Source organism: Sinocyclocheilus grahami, unplaced genomic scaffold, assembly GCF_001515645.1.
Source record: "Sinocyclocheilus grahami isolate Dianchi unplaced genomic scaffold, SAMN03320097.WGS_v1.1 scaffold14.1, whole genome shotgun sequence".
NCBI classification, from domain to species: Eukaryota; Metazoa; Chordata; class Actinopteri; order Cypriniformes; family Cyprinidae; genus Sinocyclocheilus; species Sinocyclocheilus grahami.
This window is the reverse complement of record NW_015505193.1, coordinates 778,424-802,666: the sequence shown is the minus strand read 5'-3', so window position 1 is coordinate 802,666 and position 24,243 is coordinate 778,424. Positions and strand designations below refer to the sequence as shown.

At 36.6% G+C, this 24,243-nt stretch overlaps 2 protein-coding genes across 2 annotated transcripts; one reads left to right on the top strand and one right to left on the bottom strand.

Moving 5' to 3' along the window:
• Positions 1-537: 537 nt before the first annotated feature.
• On the bottom strand, positions 538-3,108 carry LOC107600992 (uncharacterized). The gene is made up of 2 exons (XM_016293001.1): positions 2,978-3,108; positions 538-1,875 (listed from the first exon to the last, which is right to left on the bottom strand). Exon 2 carries the CDS (start codon positions 1,865-1,867, stop codon positions 1,169-1,171), a length of 699 nt encoding a protein of 232 aa, XP_016148487.1. The 5' UTR covers positions 1,868-1,875; positions 2,978-3,108; the 3' UTR covers positions 538-1,168.
• Positions 3,109-9,849: 6,741 nt separating this feature from the next.
• On the top strand, positions 9,850-21,299 carry LOC107599993 (neuropilin and tolloid-like protein 2). Its single transcript, XM_016291757.1, has 10 exons — positions 9,850-10,070; positions 12,060-12,116; positions 13,749-13,892; positions 14,590-14,838; positions 15,956-16,003; positions 16,642-16,769; positions 17,686-17,914; positions 18,376-18,489; positions 19,129-19,259; positions 20,301-21,299. The coding sequence occupies exons 1-10, from the start codon at positions 10,061-10,063 to the stop codon at positions 20,823-20,825; spliced, it is 1,635 nt and encodes a 544-aa protein (XP_016147243.1). The 5' UTR covers positions 9,850-10,060; the 3' UTR covers positions 20,826-21,299.
• The last annotated feature ends 2,944 nt before the right edge of the window (positions 21,300-24,243 follow it).

The window sequence follows — 24,243 nt, the reverse complement described above, 5'->3', positions numbered from 1 at the left end:
CCCCCCCCCCATGTCATCTAAATTCATTCCTCTTATGGCTGAAATACACAAAGCTGTTATACAAGGATAATGAGGCATGGCATTTCCTTGAGATTTCAGCAAATGGAAGCAGCTTAATATTTCATCAAAAACTTTGCTACACGTTCAGTACAGAAAACTCAGTTGAAAGATGTTTATTTATAATAAAGCCAAAGTTTCTTGGGAAAAGATCCAGAAAGTTAACCTAAAAAAAAAACTGTCCCATGAGACTTTTCTCTGGTAAGAATGTTGCCCCTCTCCCCAGAAGCTTCGCTGAGAAAACTGAGAGATGGTGCATGTTATCTTCCCAGGAAACTCCCATGTATTGGGATTGTTCATACACTTCTGTTGAGTTTTGTCTGTACTCCAAATTATTTCTAACTCCAGAGGCACTGCAGTAATGTTGAATCAAGCTATTTTCACATATTGATGTTTTGTTCATATGTTTGAGAAGATACTGTAGGAATGCATACCACAAACGTATTTGATTAAATGCAAAATACAGATCAAGGAACAATGTCATTGTGATGTGTTACAGTCTTTATTTTCCTTTATTACAATCATTGTTTTAACGTACATTCTTTTCCTCTTCTCCTAGAAGACTGGCTGAACGGTTCATACACAAAAGCTCGGAAGAATATAGACCATCAAGAATAACAAATATCAGATGGCTGGTTTGCTGCTTGTCAGCGACTCAGTAGGCATAATTTTAGGAATGTTCATTAGATATCTGAGGTGGCTGGTTTTACATGTAACTTTCAACTTTTTCATGACAGGGTTGTGTAAAACTCAGAAATAAAGAATTGGATCTATTGACTAATATAAACCTTCAAACATCAAGGCTTTTTAAACTTTGGTCCAAACTTTCAAATAAGGCTTTGTCAAGAAAATATTCATGATAAAATGAAAGTTTTATGAAGTTCTTTGAATTTCAATTCATTTTAATTCTTTCTAACATACAAATTTGAATTGAAATTCTGCATCCAGTTTGCTACCTTAATTCAACTCTGAATGACAAACAACCCTGTTTCATGACTACATCCTCAGGGGGGAAAAAACATGTAATTCATTAATTTCTTGAATATTGTGCTGACATACTTGCACCTAATGATCTTCCAGCCGCTGCTGTTTTCTAGAGGTGAGTAGTGGTCTATATAAGGTTGACTGTGTCGGCTGCATTCTGTCCCATATCTTCCAAAGTGAATGATGGATCCGAGTTAGGGATTGTGGATTCATGGGTCAGTGTACAGTTCAGGAGGTCCACTGAGGGCGTCTCCACCTTATCTAGATATTCCAACAAATCCTTGTTCTCAGCTGGTGCAGGATTACTAATTTTGTTTTCCACTACCCTGCTGGTTATGGCTTCACTCACCATAGTGACTCCAGAAATAAGGGCTTCTGAGATTGGAGATTTCAGGAGGTCATCCAAGAGGCTGGGTTCTTGGAGAACATAAGAATCAGCGAGATCTACCACAGGTTCAGACTTCTGTTCAGGTTCTTTCTCTGGAGCAACCGGTTCCTTCTCAATCAGGCTGACGGATGCCAGTGCGGACTCCACTGCCTCGATACCTTTGTTTAAAACATCTTCCACCGGTGCAGCAATCTGCTCAGTGACTGCGTTGACCGTTTCTCCTACAGCTTGTGTAAGGCCTTGCAGAACACTGGTTGAAGAGTCAGACTTCTCTTCTGCAGGCTTGCTCTCTTCTTGAATCTCACCTTCAGAACATTTCTGCTCTGCATTTTCAGCCACAGGTAAGCCCTCTGCTGTTCCAGTCTCTTGTTCAGCTGGACCTGTTGTCTCGGCTCCTATCCCCGCTTCACTCTTCTTCCGACTGAGCTTTGCTCCCATTCTGCCCCCTTGCAATAAAGAGAGATATCACAGTTATTAAAGCAAGCTCACAACTATTTTCATGTATACAACACCAGTCTAAACTCGTTTCTCCAATATTAGGACAACCTAGTAAGAGGTTGTTATTGGGCCAAGGCCAAAAGTTTCATGGTGATGGTCTCAGCCTATAAACTGGACATTATAATAAACATCACTTTATAATGGAAAGGAAGGCCACAGGAAGCAGGAATGACAAATTGAATGGGAAAAAAACTTTTCAACTAAATCAAGAATTGTTGGTCACAATTTGAAAAAGTTACTAACATGTAGGTATCATGGGGTCAGTGTGTTTTGAATATATTTTATGTAAAACATCAGCCAATGGAACATGTAGAACAAAAACCAACTGAATTAGCCTACTTAAATGTGCAAGTATAACCACTACTGCACTTTACATACAAGTGTGTGTGTGAAAAGAAAACAGAACAAAACAAAAAACAAACTCTTTAAAAGCAGTATATTGAATAAAAGTCTGAGCTATGATGCTAAAACTTGGGAAGCATCATGGTTTCACATTTAAGTTTTAGACAGCAGAACATCATGTTCTCTTGTGGTTTTATTGGCCTCTAAGTAGGAAAGAGCTACAAGCACACATTGATGGATATGAACAGCTTCAATGGGCATTTATGTAAATATAAGCACAAAGAGCTGTTTATTTAGCATACTCTGGACATTAAAGAAAAAAAAGCTTCTCATTATTTACCCGTATTAAATGTATTTTTTAAATAGATAAAGATTATTTGTAAGACAATTGAAACTCTTATTTTATCTCAGCCACACCTTCCAGCTTCTGACGTGCTTTGAATATGGGTCTCATCTGGGGACCACTCGAAAAAAGCTTTAAAGCACAACCTATACTGTCAAAGAAGTTTTTTAAATAATTGACCCTGAAATATCATGGTGGAGTTTAACCCCGTTATAAATTTCACCACTAACGTGGCATCAGAGCTGGAACAGAGAGGCAGAGGAACAAAGCAAAGTCCTGCTGAGACTACCGATAAGCTGGACACTTCTTTATTGTTCTAATCCAAAACGTTAACATTACAAATGATCAATTAAGTAAACACCTACCCTTGTAGAACAGTGAAAGCGTGGACACGCGAGCAGAGGCAGGATCTGGGATGTAACGTTAGAGTCTGACTGTAAAAAGGGAGGAAAACTCTCAGATAGTGATGCACAGTTTCCAGACGAATCACTCTTTTGAGCCGATTCCTTTTAATGATTCATTTGAACCGATTCGAAAAGCAGTTGCAATCCACTGGGTTGTGTATGGAAGCCCGTTTCCGCCACTGAAAAAAAAGGTTATTGCGAATTTTTATCTCACAATTCTGACTTTTTTCACAGAATTGTGAGATATAAACTCGCAACTGCGAGTTATAAAGTCACAATTGCGAGATAAAAATTCTGACTTTATAACACGCAATTGCGAGTTTATATCTGATATGTTCTCCGAATTGCGAGTTTATATCTCACAATTCTGACTTTGTCTCGCAATTGTTACTTTATGTCTCACAATTATGACTTTTTAACTCACAATTGCAGGTTTGTATCACACAATTCTGAGAAAAAAAGTCGGAATTGCGAGTTTGTATAACGCAATTGTGAGATAAAAAGTCGCGATTACCTTTTCTGTTGTTGTTGTGGCGGAAACGGGTTTCCATAGGCTGTGTGACAACTAAACATCAGAAAAATTAGTTGGGAACCTTAAACACATAATTTTACTGTTTTCAAAGAACATACCACAAGTATCTGTAATACAAAAGTATTAGCCTATGTTTAAAAATACTTTAGTTGACGTTTAAGCTAATTTTGCGAGACTAACAGATTGCGCCGCAAAAAAAATGCCAGAAAGTCTTTCAAAGTCTGTATTTAAAGGTGCTGTATGTACGTTTTTGACTCTACTAAAGCATACAAATACCATAATATGTTTGCAGATATTTAAGAAACATGCTAAGTTAACATACTTGTTTATCTGAAAAACAATGCTACAGTCAGTATGAAAATGTGCGTTCTGGCCGGAATGTCGGTCTCTGTTTTGGTTTGTGAAACCCGCCCACTGCCAGTTTACCCAATTGTATTTCGGCACCCCGGGTTGCCAGTTGGCGGAAAACAGCGTATTTCATTTAATTCATCGTCAAGTGCGCTCCTTCCTGATGGTGTTGTCAATCTGGCAACCTGCGTGTGCGTCAAGTCTGAGGAGGAGGGGCCGGGTGAAAAAACCCTCTCCAAGATTTCTTAATTTGGTCTGCAATAGTTCAACCACTCGGTGTCAATCCTACATAAAGCACCTTTAACAAGCAAAGTAATTTTTATTCATAGGTAGAAAACACCAAAATCCCGCACTTCTCGGAAAATTTGATGACTCAAAAGAATCCGTTTTGAACTGGTTCACTGAAACGAACCGAGTCGTGAAAATGAATCGGAACTAATGCTACCCATGATTGACTCCCCCCCATATTACCATATTAATGCAACTTCGTCTCTCTCTTTATCTCTCTGTTTTGTGTGTGCAGTCATCTGTGTTTTTTCTATAGATGATGGCAGCTGTTGTTTTTTGTAGTAATTGTACAGCTGAAGCAGTAATTGCAGAGCTGTGAGAACTAGCTGCTTGTTTAATGAGTGAGAGACAGAGAGATGAAGCTGTTATCACTCCTAAGACTCTCAATCCCTTCATTTTGATTCTCTCTTTGAATCCTCTTTCATCCTTGTTTGGAGGAAGCTCTTTGCACAGAAAGTAAATACCCAGGGATGATTAGAAACATATGTTTCGAAAGACAGTAGCACAGTTGGAATACTGGTGTGTTTGTGTTTTCCAGCTCTGATTGGATTGGCTCTTCTGAAATTGTCCTCTCACCACTTAGATTCTACATTTCCTTCTGTTGAGAAGGAAATAACATACAAATAGATTTCCTTCTAAAAAAACACACAGTATGCATTTATGTTTCTGGTATTGTGTAGTAAAGCAAAAAAAAAAAAAAACTTTTTGATGCAGCGGATGCTGTCATGTACCAGTCCGGCCAGACATGAGTTTCACTGTCATTCAGAGCATGTGTAATAATAATGCCTTGGGTTTTATTCATTGTGTCTTTGATCACATGTATAGCCATAGACGTGTCTGATGATGTAACTCATGCGATTTTATAAACAGACTGAGAGTTGACATCAAGATTTCTACACAAATCATTGTGTTTCCACCAAGGTCAAGTTTCAGACATCTCGAGATAATAAGCGCAAACATCTAACAGATGTGGTCCGCTGTAAATAAGGATATGACTTCAAAGTTTTTGGGATTTTAATTTTCAAGAAAAGTTACCTATATTAATACTTTATACAAACAGCTTCTGATTTCTAACTTGATGTGAATCCAGTGAAGATCGGTATGTGTTTCTGACCTCTTTGGTGTGAGTGGGTTGCTGGTGACTTTAATGTATTTTGAGGTTATTTTTAGTCTGAGGGATGTTGAGAGATTTACTCAAGTCAATTGACATCAGGACTTCAGTCAGAAAGATTCTCTCCATCTCCCCCCTCATGTTCTCACAGAGAGAGGCCAGCTGCCTTCATTTCTTTCTTTCAGTGTAATTTTTAGTGCTATAGATACATACAGATAATCTGCACCACTGCCATTTTCAATATCGCTAAACTAGACCACTCCTCCTGAGAGCATTACCAAAGTCAAGGTCACACATGCATAGAAATATTTGAAGAAAATCGCTTGTATCTTTAATGTCATTGGAATCTGTCTGAAAAAATTCAATATGTACAATTATTTAAAAGAACATATTTTTCATTTGTTTAAATATTAATAATAGTCATGTTTATTTATATAAATATAATTAAGTAAAACAATTGACATGTCTGGGTTCACTGGCAGGTCACGCATTGTTTTACTCATACATAACAGTACTGTACATTCCTTGTTTCTTCTTCCTTGAAATTAAGTTTGCCGAAAGGAAATCGACTAGCAAATTCTCCCTCTCTCTCTCTCTACAAAGCACCAGATTAACAAAATGATTTTACTCTTTTCTTAATCCTTAAACACTCAACCAGACACAACAGCAAGACTGACTTAGATCTACAATTGCATGCAGACAAATACACACAAGTCACGCTGCAAAAAAATGCCATGCCAAAACGGATGCCCTTTTTGAGTGTTATCCCAAATAAATGTGATTTCATATAAATGTTTAATTGCAGCCTCAGATTATATTACATTACAAGTTTGTGATGCCTCTTTGCAATTACCTCATTGCATACTAAGGAATAGTGCACCCAAAAAATAATTTTGCTAAAAATGTATTGACTCTCAGGCCATCCAAGTTGTAGATGAGTTAATTGAAGCCAACTGATATACTGGAGTCGTGTGAATTACTTGGATTATTGTGATGTTTTTATCTGCTGTTTGGACTGACAGCAGTGGCACCCATTCACTGCAGAGGATCCACTGGTGAACAAGTGATTTAATGCTATTTTTTTCCAAATCTGTTCTGATGAAGAACATTTTTAGGTGAACTATTCCTTTAAAGCGTGACAGACTTGTCACATTTAAACAGTAGTCCTGCAATTATTAAATGTAAATTTTTGTTCTTTTAAAAAAGCTAAATATACCAGATATGTGCAAAGTGTCAATGTGATGGTCACAACCCATTTTACATCATAATGTAATCCATTTCCAAAACACTATATATCAATGAAAAAAGTGGTTATACCACTCTACAGTAATAAATAAAACATACCTTTAAACTAGATGCGCACTGACCAAATGTGGATCCTATATCTCAGTGGTTATATGTTGACTTCAGCACAGCAAGAGTGGCTTCATTGCCTTATCTAGGCCATTGTAAATGAATGTGGCAGAATCTCTATTCTCAGGTGAGAATCTCATCTTCTCTGTCAGAGATGAAAGGGAGTTTCAGCTTAATTTGAATTGCAAATAAGTGCCATCATACTTCACTGGCAGCTTAAGTTATTTATGAAAGCTCTTTTTATGTTAGTTGTCAGCAGGAAGGGTCTTGTTGAGCCATGAATGGAAAATAACTGTTCTGTGATCATTTAAGCAGTGCATATATATGGTTTGGAGCTTAATTCAAGAGGCTTTGATACACTTTTCTTTCTTCCATTTTTACAGTGCCAAAGTTTACTTTTGAAACTTGTAGCCTAAGGTTAAAAAAAGCTGGCCTGTTAAATGAATATTGCTCAACATACAGGATAAAAATTATAATACATCAGTAGCATTCATCATACAATTATGGAAAATAGATTTGCTAGTTTAAATGGATGCAAAATTATCCCCACATCATAAATCTGATCGCTTAGAGCCATATGATTTGTGGCATCATTCATGTTTGTACCACAAACAATGAGATGCATTAATTGGTGGACTGGAGATGTGTGGCTGTGGATTATTGTGTTGTTTTTATCAGCTGTTTGGACTCTCATTCTGACGGCACCCATTCACTGCAGAGGATCCATTGATGATTGGTGATGTAATGCTAAATCTCTCCAAATCTGTTCTGATGAAGAAACAAACTCATCTACATCTTGGATGGCCTGTAAATGTTCAGCAAATTTTCATTTTTGGGTGAACTATTCCTTTAATACTGAGGGTCAAGTTTTAATATTATTTCTGCATCAGTTTCATTCAAAAACTTGTATAAATGCATATTGTCATGTGTAGTTTTAGATGCAGTTTCTGTGCTGACTCACTGCTACACAACGTGATGTAACAGTCACATGACATATTCAATATTCACAAGTTTAAGGTCCATGCACTTGGCCCAATGAAGGTATCCAGTGGTGGATGAAGGTTTCTTGCGTGTTCGTTCTTTTCAGCGCACAGAGTTATTCATTTTAGGTTTAACTCAAATCTGACTCCATTTTAGTATGACCTCGAATTTAGGTTGAAAGGCAAATTGGTTGTTTTTTCTCTAATTATTCTGACATTTGATTATTCGAGTTAACTCTTTACTTATATTTACTCGTTCATTAGGAATCTATGTCGCACAAACTCCTTTGATCCTTAGCCAGAGGTTTGTGGCTAATGCTATTTAATATTCTTTAAATAGTAGGTCTGTTTAGCCCCCTACAGTTACCCATGTAATACTCAGACATTAATCAGCGGTTCTGCTAGACCCTCTGCCTAGCCCCCGATAGTAAATATAACTCTGTACAACTTAATTAACACTGAAATCATATACATGGTTAACGTAACTGAGTACAACTTAAACTAAGGTCAAGCGGTTAGTCAGAAACCCATAACCTCACCTGATGTGCCCATGCTCCATCTAACCTGAGATTTAGTATGCACGTAACCCTGGTCGCAGATTTGCAGAAACATACGCCTTCACTTAATCAACTTTAGAAAATAATTTCAGAGTACATCAGAATGAGTCAAATGTAACAATTTATTATCAATCAGGTAAATATGTGTTATGCCAATTATCTCCATAGCCAATTCAACGATATTAAATCAGTACAAGACATCAAATTCTCAAAGACGAATAGGGTTTTAACGTGCATAGGATGAAAATGATAATGCATCTTTCAAAATACAATCAAAGGAAATGTTTGTAAACGTTTGCCAGTTCAGATGGATCCAAGATTATCCCCACCTCTAAGCCTCTGTAACATTATGGGAAATTATCATAAATCTGATCTCTTAGAGCCACATGATTTGAGGTATCATTCATGTTTGTTCCATAAACACAGTGGGATAACTTACAAAGTTTAATAGAAAGGTCAAGGGTTTATGAGCAATAATAGTAGTGATGCTTGCCAAGTTTACATTTTATTAAAGCCGTGTGTGACAAACCTAATGACAAAGATATTATTAGAATTCATAATAACCCTCCTTACAGCGACCATGTAATCAGCTTCTACGACATGCCTTATCAGTTCAGTCCCCATATTGCTTATAAGGCTTTCATGGGTGGAACAGACCCCTCAGAGAGTCCAGTGTTAAGTCTCAAAACCCTTGTTTCCAACAGCTGTGCGGACCCCATCCGCAATATTACGAATCCTACTATCAAGACTTAGCTTGTGAATATTACTTAGGTTATGTGGATGCTTCTTTGTAATCTTCCTAGAGCTGTGGTTCTCAATCCTGGTCCTGGCTGGAGTACTGTAGCTACATTTTAGATGCCTTCTAATCTAACATAACCAATGCAGTGCACCAAAATTTTAGTAGTACTAAAATATGGCAGCGCTGACTTACCTCAGCCCTTAAAGCAGTTCGGATGCTGCTGTATATATTTAATTTCTAATTTACAGTTTCATATCTTTGTGTAATTTCATATTTCATTAATTATTACACACACACACACACACACACACAGGTTTGTTTTTATGGTTTATGGGGACTCTCCATAGGCGTAATGGTTTTTATACTGTACAAACCGTATTTTCTATTGCCCTACACCAACCCTACCCCTAAACCTACCCCTCACAGGAAACTTTCTGCATTTTTAGATATAAAAAAAAAACTCATTCTGAATTATTTATAAGCCTTTTGAATTACAGGGACACTGAAAATATCCTCATAAATCACGTTCTCGTTGTAATACCTATGTCATACCCATGTTATTATACAAATCAGTGTCCTCATAAACCACATAAACATGCACACACACACATCTAAATTTTGGCACACACACATATTTATTTATCATTGAAGATTTACAATTTACGACCATTTTTTTTGCCTGTGTAAATGCACATTTTCGTACTATATATGTGGCTTCAGATGCAGCTTCAAAAGTATTATGATGTAATTAATATTCATGAGTATTTGTTACTCAGCAGTTGAATGGTGCAGATTTAGCGCCTATCAGCCAATCAGTTGCACATACTGTGCTTGGGTCATGGAATTAATTAATATTCATGAGGCAAGCCTTCTCCCTCCTCAATGTCATAACGTGAACTGGCTTTTCAGAAGCGCGGCGCTCAGGAGTTTCTGCAAACGTCTCGGCGTATCCAGTTTAATTTAGTGCTTTTTTTACTGCTTTCAAATTGATTTTTTCGAATTTATTGCAGGAAGGAGATGCTTCTTTATTCGTGAAATCTGTTGCAGAGCCGTATTGCGACGGTCTAACTTTATGTCGTCGTTGAAAATGTAGATAAACAATCTCACAGGAGCAAAAGTGTTCAGTGAAAGTGGAAATGCATGAGGGTGAGTTCATGTTTTAATTAATGATGTTGCTTCAAATGTCAAACATGTTTTGAGAATATGTCATGCACATTACAGTAAAGTACTGTGGTTTACCCTGGTACAGTGATGGTATCAGATAACAGCAATGATATTCACCCCACAAACTTGCAACAATCATTTGTCAATTATTATCAGTTTTATATGTATTCAGTTTCAAAATCTTTTTTATTCATTATTAATCAAATTCAAATTTGTGGGGGAAAAAATGAAAAACGACCTTCACTGCAATTGGTGCCTTTTAAAAATGAATGCAGCTATGAAAATTAAGATTTCAGTTGTAATGAGTTGACATTTTACAGTGCATATTTACATGGTATTTCAGTGGAACCATGGTAATAATACCATAGTATGTTTTTAATGGAAATTTGTTTTTCATTCATCCAACATGATTTAGAGTTCAAAACAGAATTATTTCTTGGCTTTTTACTCTGTTGTTTGGTCAGCCAGCCCAGAATGCCCTTAGTAGAGTTATATCAAACCAGGCTGAATGTCTGCTTTGACCACAGTCTGTATGTTGTTCAGTGAAAATAGGGCAGATTGCACATGTGGTGCTGAACAGACAGCTCCTCAACAAACCCTCAATCAAACCACATCTACAGCTGTATTCATGACATCATTAATCAAGCTATTAGTCTCTCACTACAGTTATCTGTAAAAAAGAAGAGGCTGATGCAGTAAGTTAGGTCATTCCCATTTAGGAAATCTACAAATTACTCTATTATTTTGGTGAGAAACAACATCACAAGCATGAGCAAGTTTTAGAGTTCTGTTTTGTGGCTTTAGTTTATTTGTCTCACTCCTATCCTGTTTGAAATGACAGAAATCAGTTTGATATCAGAGTTTGATAAGCTAACTCTCAATCCCTCACGTCATGAAAGTCACATGCATCAACCTTAAACACAACCCTGGCCAACACGTGCTGCAGTATATTTAAAAAACCTGTGTTGTTTTCCTTTCTCTTTGGAGTGTTACAAGCTCTTGGTGCATAAAGAAGATCTGTAAAGTTGCAAAGACTAAAGTCTCAAATCCAAAGAGATATTCTTTATAAAAGTTAAGAGTCAACCACGCCTACCTAAAATGGCTCGTTCTAACACGCCCCCACATATCTACGTCACGATGTGGGAAGATTTGCATAACGCCTCCCAAAAAAAGAAGGAGTAACCTTTATTCTGGTATGTTGTTGCCGCCGCGGCCATGTCGTGAAGGCGCTGTGTGTTTCGTTGTGAAACACTGTTCCAGAACAGTTCAACCCAAATATTCAGATGTGTGCAGCACATTTTATGGAGGACTGTTTCCTGATCCTGGTAGAGTAGACTACAATGCCGGCTGTTCTGACTCACAGACTGTAAGTAAGTTTTTTATATTTAAAGAATTTGCCACTGACGATTCAAACGTGAGTTTTGAGCAGTGTAGAGTAGCGTTTGTTGTTTGTAATTTCTCCGATCACAAATGCAGATATGGTTTTATGTTAACGCGGCGCGATGCAATGCAACACGTAAAAAGACAGTATGAGTCATTATAATCCGTAATTATGTCCCCACTGGATGAAACAAATGCCTCGTTTATAATGGGTTTTAATGTTTTTGTCTCGTTGCTCCGGCTGGACAAGGCATCACAATATGGCAAGGGGCGTAACATTTCTGTCACACGCTTGAGGGATTCGGCCAATCACAACGCACTGGATAGCTGGCCAATCAGAGCACACGTCGCTTTTCAGACCGATGAGCTTTGTAAAAATCGACGCATTTCAGAAAGGTGGGGCATAGAGGAGAAACAATAATGTACAGTATGTGGAAAATAATGTGTTTTTTTACTAACTATCTGAGTTGTATTTGATTTCTTCATAGTGTGTATTTTGTTAAGAAAAGTTCACTGGAAGTCCAAGACCACTCCGAGACTTCCAAGACATCCAAAACTTTGTAAACATGCCCCATTTTTGTTTTCTTGCAGCCTTGGTTCTGCTTATCCTGATAGAGGAGGGTTTTGCATTGGCTCAGAAAACTCAAGGTTGGTTTGAAGTGGGAAAGATTGAAACCAAAAAAGAAATTGAAATGAACATTTAATGAGTCTTTCCCATCTGTTTTGCTTTAATAACCATTACCTTTAATGTAGATCATCGTATGTGTGTGAGTGTGTACGGTGGCCGAGAAGTGCAGAACAAATCACAATTCTGAAAACAAAATAACAAATTACAAACACAAATGCAAGTCAAAAAACAAAATAACAATTCAGAAAACACAACAACAATTCAGAAAACATTATAACAAGTCAGAAAACACAATGACAAATTCGAAAACAAAATAACAAGTCAGAAAACACAACAACAATTCAGACAAACCGGAAAAGGTAGGTATAGTTTGAGACCGTGCCATTGGTTTGCGATTACTCACCACTGACTGGACGAGACATCTGTCAATCAACGTATACAGGGAAGAACCAGGAGAAGAACAGCAGAGTCGTGGTAGAAAGTTCAGAGATGGTATTAAAGTAGCTCAGTTTAAATGTATTGTATGAATTGCCCTTACTCTGGAATTAAAAATACGGAGTGTATATTTACATTTAGTTCAAAATAGCTGTAGAAAATCAGCTCCAGTGGCGCAGATGGATAAGCGCTTGTTGTTGACTTTTTGACACGATCGACCCGGGTTCCATCCTGCCTTTTGCCAAACTTTTTTCCCCTCCCTTTTCAAATCTCGTATCACATCGTAAAGGCATTTATTTTCAATAAAAATTAAGGAAATAATCAAAAAGTTGAAAATAAAGTATGGGGTAGGGTTAGGGTAGGTGTAGGGAGGGCTTTATTGTACCAATAAGGTGGCATCCATTTAATAATTTAAATTTAAATTATAATTTAGACTCAATACGTTATTATTGCATACTGTTTTATAATGTACTACAATACTGAAGTGCAGATAATTGCCACTATTTGCACAGTTAGTATACTTGATAGTAGAAATCCTGCTATTTTAACATAGTGTAAATAGGTATTTTCACTTAGTGTAAATAGAATCCATTGCTAATACGAGATTTGAAAAGGGAGGAAAAAAAAGTTCGGCAAAAGGCGGGATCGAACCCGGGTCGATCGCGTCAAAAAGCCAACAACACGTGCTTATCCAGCTGCGCCACTGGAGCTGATGTTAACAGCCACTTTTAACTAAATGTAAATATACACCCTGTATTTTTTATTCCATAGTAAGGGCAATTCATACAATACATTTAAACTGAGCTACTTTAATACCATCTCCGAACTTTCTACCATGACTGTTCTTCGGCTGGTTCTTCCCTGTATACGTTGATTGACAGATGTCTCGTCCAGTCAGCGGTGAGTAATCCTAAACCAATGGCACGGTCTCAAACTATACCTACCTTTTCCGGTTTGTCTGAATTGTCGTTGTGTTTTCTGACTTGTTATTTTGTTTTCGAATTTGTCATTGTGTTTTCTGACTTGTTATAATGTTTTCTGAATTGTTGTTGTGTTTTCTGAATTTTTATTTAGTTTTTTAAGCTTGCATTTGCGTTTGTAATTTGTTCTTTTGTTTTCAGAATTGTCATTTGTTCTGCACTTCTCGGCCACCGTAGTTTTGCTTTAATAACCATTACCTTTAATGTAGATTATCGTATGTGTGTGTGTCCTGTTAGCTTTGCCTCAGAATGTGGCTGTTGAGGATAAGAAACCCGCTCACTGCGGAACTTTGATCCAGATGGCAAATGGAGGATCATTCAGTTCACCAAACTACCCCAACACTTACCCGCCAAACAAGGAGTGCGTGTACATACTGGAGGGTATGAATCCACAAGCTCACTTCCACAAGCTTCCACAGATACTTATCCTATTTGTTGCTTTGCTAAAACATGCATTGCAAAAAAATATTTTGAATCTTGCTGAATTAATACTTTTATTCAGAAAGGATGTGTTAAAGGGATAGTTCATCCAAAAATGAAAATTTTATGTTTATCTGCTTACCCCCAGGGCATCCAAGATGTAGGTGACTTTGTTTCTTCAGTAGAACACAAACGAAGATTTTTAACTCAAACTGTTGCAGTCTGTCAGTCATATAATGGCAGTCAATGGGTCTGTGATCGGTCTGTGCAAGAAACTGAACAGTATTTATATAATTTTTTACCTCTGATCCACCATAATGTCCACGCGCTCAGGACAGCTGGACATTGAGGTGGATCATAGGTAAAAAAAAATGATTTAAATAATCACTTTCAAAAACAAAAAAGTAATGTGCGTGGCAAAAGGGGGTGTGCTGAAAGCTGAATGCTACCACAGAAACTAACCCTAACCAATTAGAAAGACCTTTATCCACACCCCCTACCTTTTGGCATGCCCTAATCTTTTATCACGCCCACTGCTCCAGTCTGCAGTTATCCCTACTTGAAAAATTTTACCAACCCCAAACTTTTGAACAGTATTGTATACTTCTCAGTCACAACAGTTATTCATGTCATAACCTCTGTTTCTTGTCTACATCAGCCCATCCACGGAAGAGAATACAACTTGTCTTTGATGACATCTACTACATCGAGCCGTCCTTTGAGTGCCGCTTTGATAACATTGAAATCCGTGATGGGCCGTTTGTTTTCTCTCCGTTGATTAATCGGTACTGTGGGGAAAAGAGTCCAGGAATTGTCACCTCCTCCGGACGCTTCATGTGGATCAGGTTTATCAGTGATGAGGAGCTGGAGAGACTGGGCTTCAGGGTGGAGTATTCATATACTGCAGGTAAATACATGTTGCAGTTCTTCATGCATTTAGATCTTAGAATCTTTTACTCTGATGCTCTTTTTCTCAGTTCCCTTTGTATTATTTTTATACTGTTACGGGGCGAACGAGACGAGAGACATGCGGATCCATCTGCATGCTTTTATTCCAAGACGTGGTCATAACAGGCATGGGTCAAACAGTGTCAAACAGGTACATTTCAGGCAAGACGAGTATTCCAGGGACAGACAAGGTCAACATAATCCAGTAAGCAAGGCTAAGGGGTATCCAAATAAACAAGCAATAGTTAAGATGAGGAGAAATCAGGATCCAAACAAGGGCGAGACGAGAGAGGTAGTCCACGGCAGGCAATAGAGTCCAGGGCAGGCAGAGATCAGACAAGATGAGGAAAACAGGCAATAATCAAGACACAGGTAATCCAGGCAAAGAACAAGATTAAACTATGAACTAGGGCAAACAAGGAATGGCTCCGTAATGTGCTATCGGCTAACCGGTGATAAATGCAAACAATACTCGGCAGTTTAAGGCCATGTCCACACGTACACGGGTATTTTTATAAAGGAGTTTTTCCTCCTTCCATTTAAAAAAAAATCTCCATCCACATGAAAACGCAAATGCATGCTATGAATTACTGTCAAGAGCATGCCAAACCAACAGGTGGCGATATAATCTCAACCGTAAAGCCATGTTGGCCAATCAGAAGCCTGAAAAAGTCTCCAGTAGGCGGCAATAACAGTGCAGGCGCCGACGTCACAAGCCAAACGTTTTTCAAAAATGTTTGGTTTCAGTGAACTGGTGCTGCGTTTGCGTGTAGATGAACGGCCTAACCGCGTAGAAAAAGCTGCGGTTTTAAAAATAACCACGTTCGTATGGACAGGGCCTGCGAAGGATCTGAGTGAGTGTCATATAGTGTGTGTGTGATTGGTTACAGCTGTGTACAATCAGTGCAATTGATGATGGGAAATGTAGTCTGTGGTGACGTGTAACAGTCTGTGTAGTGAGAGAGTCAATATGATGGACGAGTGACCTCTGGTGGCGATCGGATGGGGGTCCATGGACAGGATTCGTAACATATACACATGATTTTTTTAAATTCAAAAACCTCTCTTGCGTCCAGATCCTGACTTTCATCTCCATATTGGGGGACTCTTGAATCCCATTCCAGGTAAACAGAAAATACCTATGTATGTAGTATGGGGAGGGTGGTGGATATTCCAGGGTGTTTGTCGCAGTAATATGTCTACTTATCGCTTTGAATAAAAGCTTCTGCACTGACTACTTACGTAAATAGTATTTTTAAAGAATCATACATTTTATGGTTGGAAATTGTGCACATTTATTCAAAACGTTTGTGCTGATAGTAGTAAACTGTTAGTGGGTTGTTTTCACTTCTGAAAAAAATATATTGAAATTTTATACTGGTCTATGGCAAATTTGTTTTAGATTTCTAAACCTGATGTGGCACGTTCTGCAGAAAAATGCTTTTTCTTAAGAAAGCCATTAAAGTACTTGAGATTTGATTTTTTTTTTAAATGTTTCGCTACCTATCGGAATGACACTTCATTCACCCTCTTTTTCAGTTGCTATGGTTACTGCACCCAACAAATAGTGCATTTAGTGCATCAGTTATGTAAACTCCTGAATATTTCAGTGTCCTAGAATTTATTAGTATTACTTTTCCCAGCTGCTGTCTGCAGACTCTCGGGCCTCTTTCTCAAGTATGTTGAAAGATATGCTGTAATATTTGAATGCTATGATGTTAATTTAATTGTCTTTGTCTATTCTCTTGTCTCCTCCTGTCAGACTGTCAGTTTGAAATGTCTGGATCAGATGGTATAATCAGATCTAGTCAAGTTGAGGAGGAAAATAAGGTGAAATCAGGGGAAGCACTGGATTGTATTTGGACCATACGAGCTCCACCGATGTCTAAGGTTAGTAATGCAGCCCTGATGAAACATCCGTTCCTCTCACATAGATTTGAACAGTCACTGACGTCAAGTCTTAGAATGAAGTTGTGTAAGATACAGGATAATTTATTGTCAGATATTTTATTTATCATAAAATATCATATCATAAAATAAACTCCTTCAATGTGCTCAATGAACATGCACAATATGACTTGCTTTTGCATTGAATATTTAAATCGAGCACATTTGAATTATTCTTAATTATTAGTTTTAATAATTATTCATTTTAATTAATGGCTTTTTTCCCATTATTGTCCATGCTGTCAGGTAGAGCTGCTTAGTTTTGGCAAGAAACATAATAATGATTATTTTGGTCAATATCGAGGATCTCAATTATCTACCACAATTACTTATTGACTTTGGACAATCATGCATTTATTGAATTTTTTTTAAAGAACAAGTCTTTTTAACAGTGGATTTACTTGAACTTTAAACTGAATTCAGCTGAAAACAAATCAAATTAAAATAAGATAATTAACTAAAATAAATAATATGCATATACAATACATGCATTTAAAAAATTTAACATAATTAAAAATAATTAGCATAAATAAAATTAGCTGTAGATAAACTGTAATAAAAATGATATATACACATTTAAATAAATTATAATAAATAATAAAAAAAATACCTAAATAAATTAACATTAAATGCTTAAATTATTTTGCTATGTAAGAGGAAAGTGACTGTAGAGACATCAAACTAGCACAGATATGCAGGAAATAGGTGGCCTGCGAAAATGAGCAATTATGCAGTTTAGCAGCTTAATATAAAAATATTTTTTTCATCAGAATGCTGTGAATGACCAATCAGAATCAGACCGTTTTTCAGAGAGCCACAGAATAAAACTTTATTTATATACTATTATTCACACACACAGATCTATCTCCGCTTTCTGGAATATCAGTTGGAGAACTCAAATGAGTGTAAGAAGAACTTTGTTGCAATCTATGAGGGCAGTAATGCCATTGAAGATCTAAAGGCCAAGTTCTGCAGCACCGTTGCCATCGACATCACGCTTGACAACGCTGTGGGTGTGGTCAGAATGTGGGCCGACGAGACCAGCAAACTGAGCCGCTTCCGTATGCTCTTCACGGTCTTTGCTGAACGTAAGCGCTCATCTACCTTTTTACATTCTGCAATTTTATTCAAGTAATAGCTCACCCAGAAATGGAAATTCTATCATTACTCACTCATCCTCATTTTGTTCCAAACCCATATGCTGTTATTTGTCCATTGAATGCAAAAGGAGATCTTAAAAAAAGTTTACATTTAATTTTATATTCTGCATGTTTGAACTTTTTGGATGAAATTTTCCTTTAGCTTAAATCCTTTGTCTAGGAATACATTATAAATATATATACTGTATATATAAAAAATTATAACATGCAAAATCATCTTTATCTAACCAAAATGTGTCAGAACTGTACTGTAGTTTTGCATGGCAAACACAAATAGTCTGACCAGCGGTACTAGATTTCAAACATGTTGTGTGAGAGGTCCATCATGTGGACATTATTAGTATTGGATCTATATGGCTTTCATCTCATTGAAAAACTCTGTTTTGCAGCTCCATGTTTGGCCAGCACATTCTTCTGTCACAGCAACATGTGCATCAACAACACTCTGGTTTGTAATGGTGTTCAAAATTGTGTGTTTCCCTGGGATGAGAACAACTGTAAAGGTAAAAGTGTGCTTTCACATGCCAGTTTTCCAACTAAGTCACTAATGAAAGCTTTCTTGAGAATTTGAATGGATAGTTTAGCAAGCAAATGTTTTTGTCCATATCTGTTAGAGAACTGAATTCCCTCCTTCAGGGGTTTGACCTCAATGAACTGATGTTCACTAAAGTAATATTGTATAAAGCACATACAGTGGGGAAAAAAAGTATGAGCCAGAAATCTTGCTTGTTTGTAGGTGACCAAATACTTATTTTACCGAGGAATTTACCAATTAATTCTTTAAAAATCCTACAATGTGATTTTCTGGATTTTTTTTCCTCATTTTGTCTCTCATAGCTGAGGTATACCTATGATGAAAATTACAGGCCTCTCTCATCTTTTTAAGTGGGATAACTTGCACAATTGGTGGCTGACTAAATACTTTTTTGCCCCACTGTATATGTATACCAAGTTATTATTCTATGAAGGAATGGACATCATGGGTTATTATGGCATACAGAAATGCTATGAACCCTGGTTATGTAAAGCAGTAATACGTATTCAGAAATTCAGTTTTATTGTCATTGTTCTCATTTAGTTGGAGAAATATTCATTTTTCTTACGCTGCTTTCTTTTGTCTTTGTTGTCCTTATCTCTCACAGAAAAGAAGTCTAAAAGTTTCTTCCAACAGATGAGTAAAACTCATAGCACTGTGATTGGAGTGGCGTCTGGTGTGGTCTTGCTTCTTCTCATCATATCTGTATTTATACAGATGAAGCAGCCAAGAAAAAAGGTTTCTATTTATATAGAGAAATCACCATTTAGAATGAGGCATTAACAGCCTCCCACAGGGGTCAGAAATACATGTAAAGATTATATACTTTTCTATGTTAAAAATGTTCTGTTTTCTTTATCCATCAGCTACAAATATACATAAACCTTTTGTAGGTTGATTTCCCTGAAAAAAGTCAACACTGTGGCGCTATGAAACAGACACAGCAATATTGACTTTGGGCTGTTTGTTTGACCAATGGCAAGGGCAAGTTTTCGGAAAACCAATATTTTTGCAGTTTGAAAGGATTTCACTAGTTTGATAATGTCAACATATTATAATAAGTAATTAAACCGAACATTGACATTTTAAGTACATGTTCCTGGACTAATTGTAAATGATGCATCAGTAAATGTTATTCAAAAAAATTAAAAACATAATTCTGTAAGCCTGGGCGATTATATATAAAGTGTCATTTAACTGAATAAAACGCATGAAATTAAAAATTAGATAAATAAACTGTATAATGACTCATTATAAATATATAATGAGTCATTTTGGTATATAATCATGAACTCAATACTGACCAAAATAATCATGATTATGATTCTTGCCAAAACTAAGCAGTATGCATAATAATGAAAGAAAGCCGTTAATTAAAATGAATAATTAAAGAATAATTACAATATGCCTAGTTTACATATTTAATGCACAGACCCACTCATATTGTGCATGCTCAATGAGCACTTTATTCAACATTTTTACAAGCATGTTTTTTTGCAATCTTTTATCAAAACTGAATTCTCCATCTCTGAAACTACTTTGCTTTTTAGATGACACAAATCCCTCTTAAAATCTAAATAATATATTTATACGTTTTTTTCTCATTGAATATATTGTGCCACTCAGAAATAGATCAAATTTACCAAAGTAGAATGGGTTGTGAATGTCAATTTACACTGACTTTAAGCATTAAATCTCTTTATATTTGTTTGATACATGAACATTTTGCATGAATCAACTCAGCAGGCGACATTGCTAATGTGTATTTATCTGCTGCAGGTTTTGAGCCATAAAGGTTTGCTCAGCGCTGCAGAGATGCAGGAGGTGCTGGAGCCTCCTCAGTACGAGCTGTTCTCCATGCAGGAAGCGGAGCTGCCGGAGGAGCTGTCGGAGGAGCTGGAGAGTCTGCAGAAACTCCGCCGCTCCTCCAGCGTGTCCCGCTGCGTCCACGAGCATCACTGTGGCGCTCCGAGCAGCGCTGCCTCCATTGTCATGGCAAGCAGAGTGCATCGTCTCTCGCAGGCGTCTGATGAGATGAGTACGGTTGTTGGGGCCAGAGGCTGGGGCAGTTTCCACGGACACAGGAGCAGCTCACACTCGCACACTTTCATGCACGACCTACGCGCTCAAGCTTACAGTGCGCAGAGTCTGCGAGAGGCACTGGACGATGAGGAGCTGGGGTTGGAGGGACAGGTGATGGAGGAGATTAGCTGCAATGATTTTATCACCCGTGGACGCAATGTCGTGATGGTACGTAACCATGCCAACCCTGTCCAACAGCGCTCCCTCTCTATGGACTTCTGAGAGAAGCGGAAGTCAGGTGAAAAAATTCAGTAATATAATTCATAGCTGTAAATGTTCACATTTGCCCACACCTTCATTTTTTTTTGCTATTTTATTTCAACGTTTTTCTTATCATTCTCAGTACCTCCTTTGCCCTTCTTATACTTGATTTCAAGCCAAGTCCAGTATTTTTTATTGGTGTTATTCTCATTTCTCAAAACCATATTATATAAAATAGAGATGTAGGTCAGGACTTTTATCACGCCTGCCAGTGGTGGGTGAATTGGTGGTAAATATCTCTTACTGGTCATGAGATGGTATTTTGAATTATTTTTTGCTTATTAAATTTTTTTCTCATGATTCCTTAGCCATTAGTCCATTTTTTGCAGGTCATGTCTTTGTGTCACCAGGAGAAGATTTTGTTACTAATAAATTCATTTTGATAGTTTAATGCAAAGAATGTTCCACTTACACTACCATTCAAATGTTTGGGGTACAGTAAAATAACTATTTTCTATTTGAATATATTTTAAAATGTAATTTATTCCTGTGACGCAAAGCTGAATTTTCAGCATCAAACCTGATATATCTTTCATTGTTCTTTAATTAATCTAAAGTTTAAAATAAACAAATATGATTGATTTGAAATAAAAATATTTTATAACATTAAATATATATTTACTGTCACTTTTGATCAATTTTATAATTTAATTTAATTTAATCTAATGATTTAATTATTTAATTTAATTTAAAGGGGTCAAATGATGTGATTTCAAGTTTTCCTTTCTCTTTGGAGTGTTACAAGCTGTTCGTGCATAGATAAGATCCCTAAAGTTGCAAAGACTAAAGTCTCAAAACCAAAGAGATATTCTTTATAAAAGTTAAGACTTGTCAACGCCCTCCTAAAACGCCTCGTTTAAACACGCCCCCACATGTCTACGTCACTGTGTGGGAAGATTTGCATAACACCGCCCAAATGTTCACGCAAAGAAAGAAGGCGTAACTTTGATTCTCGCTGTAGTATTGTTGTTGTCGTGAAGGCGCTGTGTTTCGTTGTGAAAGCGAAAATACTTTGTTTGGTCTTCCAAAAGAGGACACGACTAGAAATCAGTGGTTAAGTTATATTTACAACACTGTTCCAGAACAGTTCAACCCAAATATTCAGATGTGTGCAGCGCATTTTACGGAGGACGAGGACTGTTTCCTGAGAGATTAGCCTACAATGCCGGTGTTCCGGTGAATTCAGTTCCCCTGTGCATGCTGACCCTATACAGCCTATGATGCTGACAATGCTGACTCACAGCCTGTAAGTACGTTTTCATATTTAAAGGATTTGCCTCTGATGATTCAAACGCGAGTTTTGAGCAGTGTAGAGTAGCGCTTGTTGTTTGTCATTTGTCTGATCACAAATGCAGACATGGTTTTATGTTTACGCAGCGCGATGCAACGCAACGCGTAAAAAGACAGTATAAGTCATTATAATCAGTAATTATGTCCCCACTGGATGCAACGAATGCCTCGTTTATAATGGGTTTTAATGTTTTTGTCTCGTCGCTCTGGCCGGACACAGCATCACAGTATGGTAGGGGCGTAATATTTCAGTCACACGCTTGAGGTATTCGGCCAATCACAACACACTGGATAGCTGGCCAATCAGAGCACACCTCGCTTTTCAGAACGATGAGCTTTGTAAAAATCAACGCGTTTCAGAAAGGCGGGGCATAGAGGAGAAACAATAATGTACAGTATGTGGAAAATAATGTTTTTTTTAACCTTAAAACACATTTCATTACACCAAATACACAAAATAATGTTCTTTTTTAGCAACATCATATGATCCCTTTAATGATAGTGTATATACAGTATATTGAGTTCTAGAGATAAAACCACTGAAAAATAAAAATAAAAATGAATTGTTCTTGGTGAAGTACAAGTTGTTAGAAGGCCTGCAGAAGATTTCTTTAGTAGACCATTTGTATGATAGGTGGGAGGAAGCGCTGTGGATTGTTTATTCAGTTTTGCTTTCTTTTCCCCTTTTCTTTGAACCAATCTAATCTGACTTATTTTGGAGTGTGCTGTGATGTTTGATGTTGTGGTTGTGTTTCCAGTGAGGTTTATTGAGGAGAGTCATTTCTAAAGTGTTGTTTATGACGTAGCCTACATGGGGATTACTGAGAGGACTGTCACGTGAACACCATTCTGTGGAAATAAACATCCTGTTTCAACAAAAAGCTATTTCACTATTATTCTTTCACTGTCCACCCCTTGAATCAGGGATATTACAGTAAATGAAAACCACTGCCATTGAAACAAACAAAAAATTATATATTTTTTAACTGAACCTGAAATAAAACACTGAAAAAAAATTAATAACTTATATTTATTTTATTTCAGCTAATTGCCAAAGAATTTATTTCAATTTGTACTAAAATAATTAAAACTGTAACTGAAATAAAATTATAAAAATATATATATTTAAAAAATGAACTAATAAAAATGACAAAAAAGCATAACAAACTTAATTAAAAATTTTAACTAAACTTAAAACTTAAATAAAAACTAATTCAAAATATCTTTTAAAAAACTATAATGGTAGCTCAGTGATACTAAAATAACACTGCCTTGAAAGGCCATTCATTGATTTTAAGGTATATAAAAAATTATTAAAATATTTATATCACTGACATTTTTAATAAAAAAAAAACTTCTTAATACAGCAACAAGGAACTCAAGGTCATGCTATATTGTGATATTTATTTGCATGTTTATATTGAATATATTCACAATATGGCACATGCTCTAGTACTTTATTGCCTAATGTTTAATTATATGTATTTTTTAAAATTATTATTTTAAAATACATGCAAACTTGCAGTTTAAACATTACTGTTTCATTTTAGTACGAAGTTCTTCACATAAAACAACAGCCCTTAGACATTCATTCTTTTATTATTGTTGTGATATGTAATGTAAAATACCTATTTTTAATAATAAAAGAAACATACAGTAAATATGTAACCAGATAACTGAGATTTAATAGCAATTTCTTCAAAGATTATTTTGTTTCTTTTTCCCAAATGCACACGAAAACATCCCCCACATTTATGGATTTATGGATTCATCACTGTGCAGCCAAAGGACATTTTTATGACCATATTATGACTGTAGACAACCTTTATGTCATGATCCAAACTGTACAGAGATTGCATGCCCTTTTCCCCTCCTCTGGTTCTCTCTAACATATTTCAGATGTTTTGTGCCATTTTTCCATGTTCTTTGATTTTGTTCATGTACTTTTATTCTGAAGTTCTCATCCATGAAACCCTCATGTTTGTGTCTTCTTGACCATTCATGGTTTGTCATGTGACACTTTATAGATTTTCATGTGGATTTTTTTTTTAAATTCAGTAAATCTGCATTTGTTTTCTTAAGCCCTGTG

Coding starts and splice junctions, on each gene's coding strand:
- LOC107600992 (XM_016293001.1), bottom strand. CDS start 1,867: ATGGGAGCAAAGCTCAGTCGGAAGAAGAGTGAAGCGGGGATAGGAGCC.
- LOC107599993 (XM_016291757.1), top strand. Junction 13,893..14,589: donor GTGCGTGTACATACTGGAGG/GTATGAATCCAC, acceptor TGTCTACATCAG/CCCATCCACGGAAGAGAATA. Junction 17,915..18,375: donor CTTCACGGTCTTTGCTGAAC/GTAAGCGCTCAT, acceptor TCTGTTTTGCAG/CTCCATGTTTGGCCAGCACA.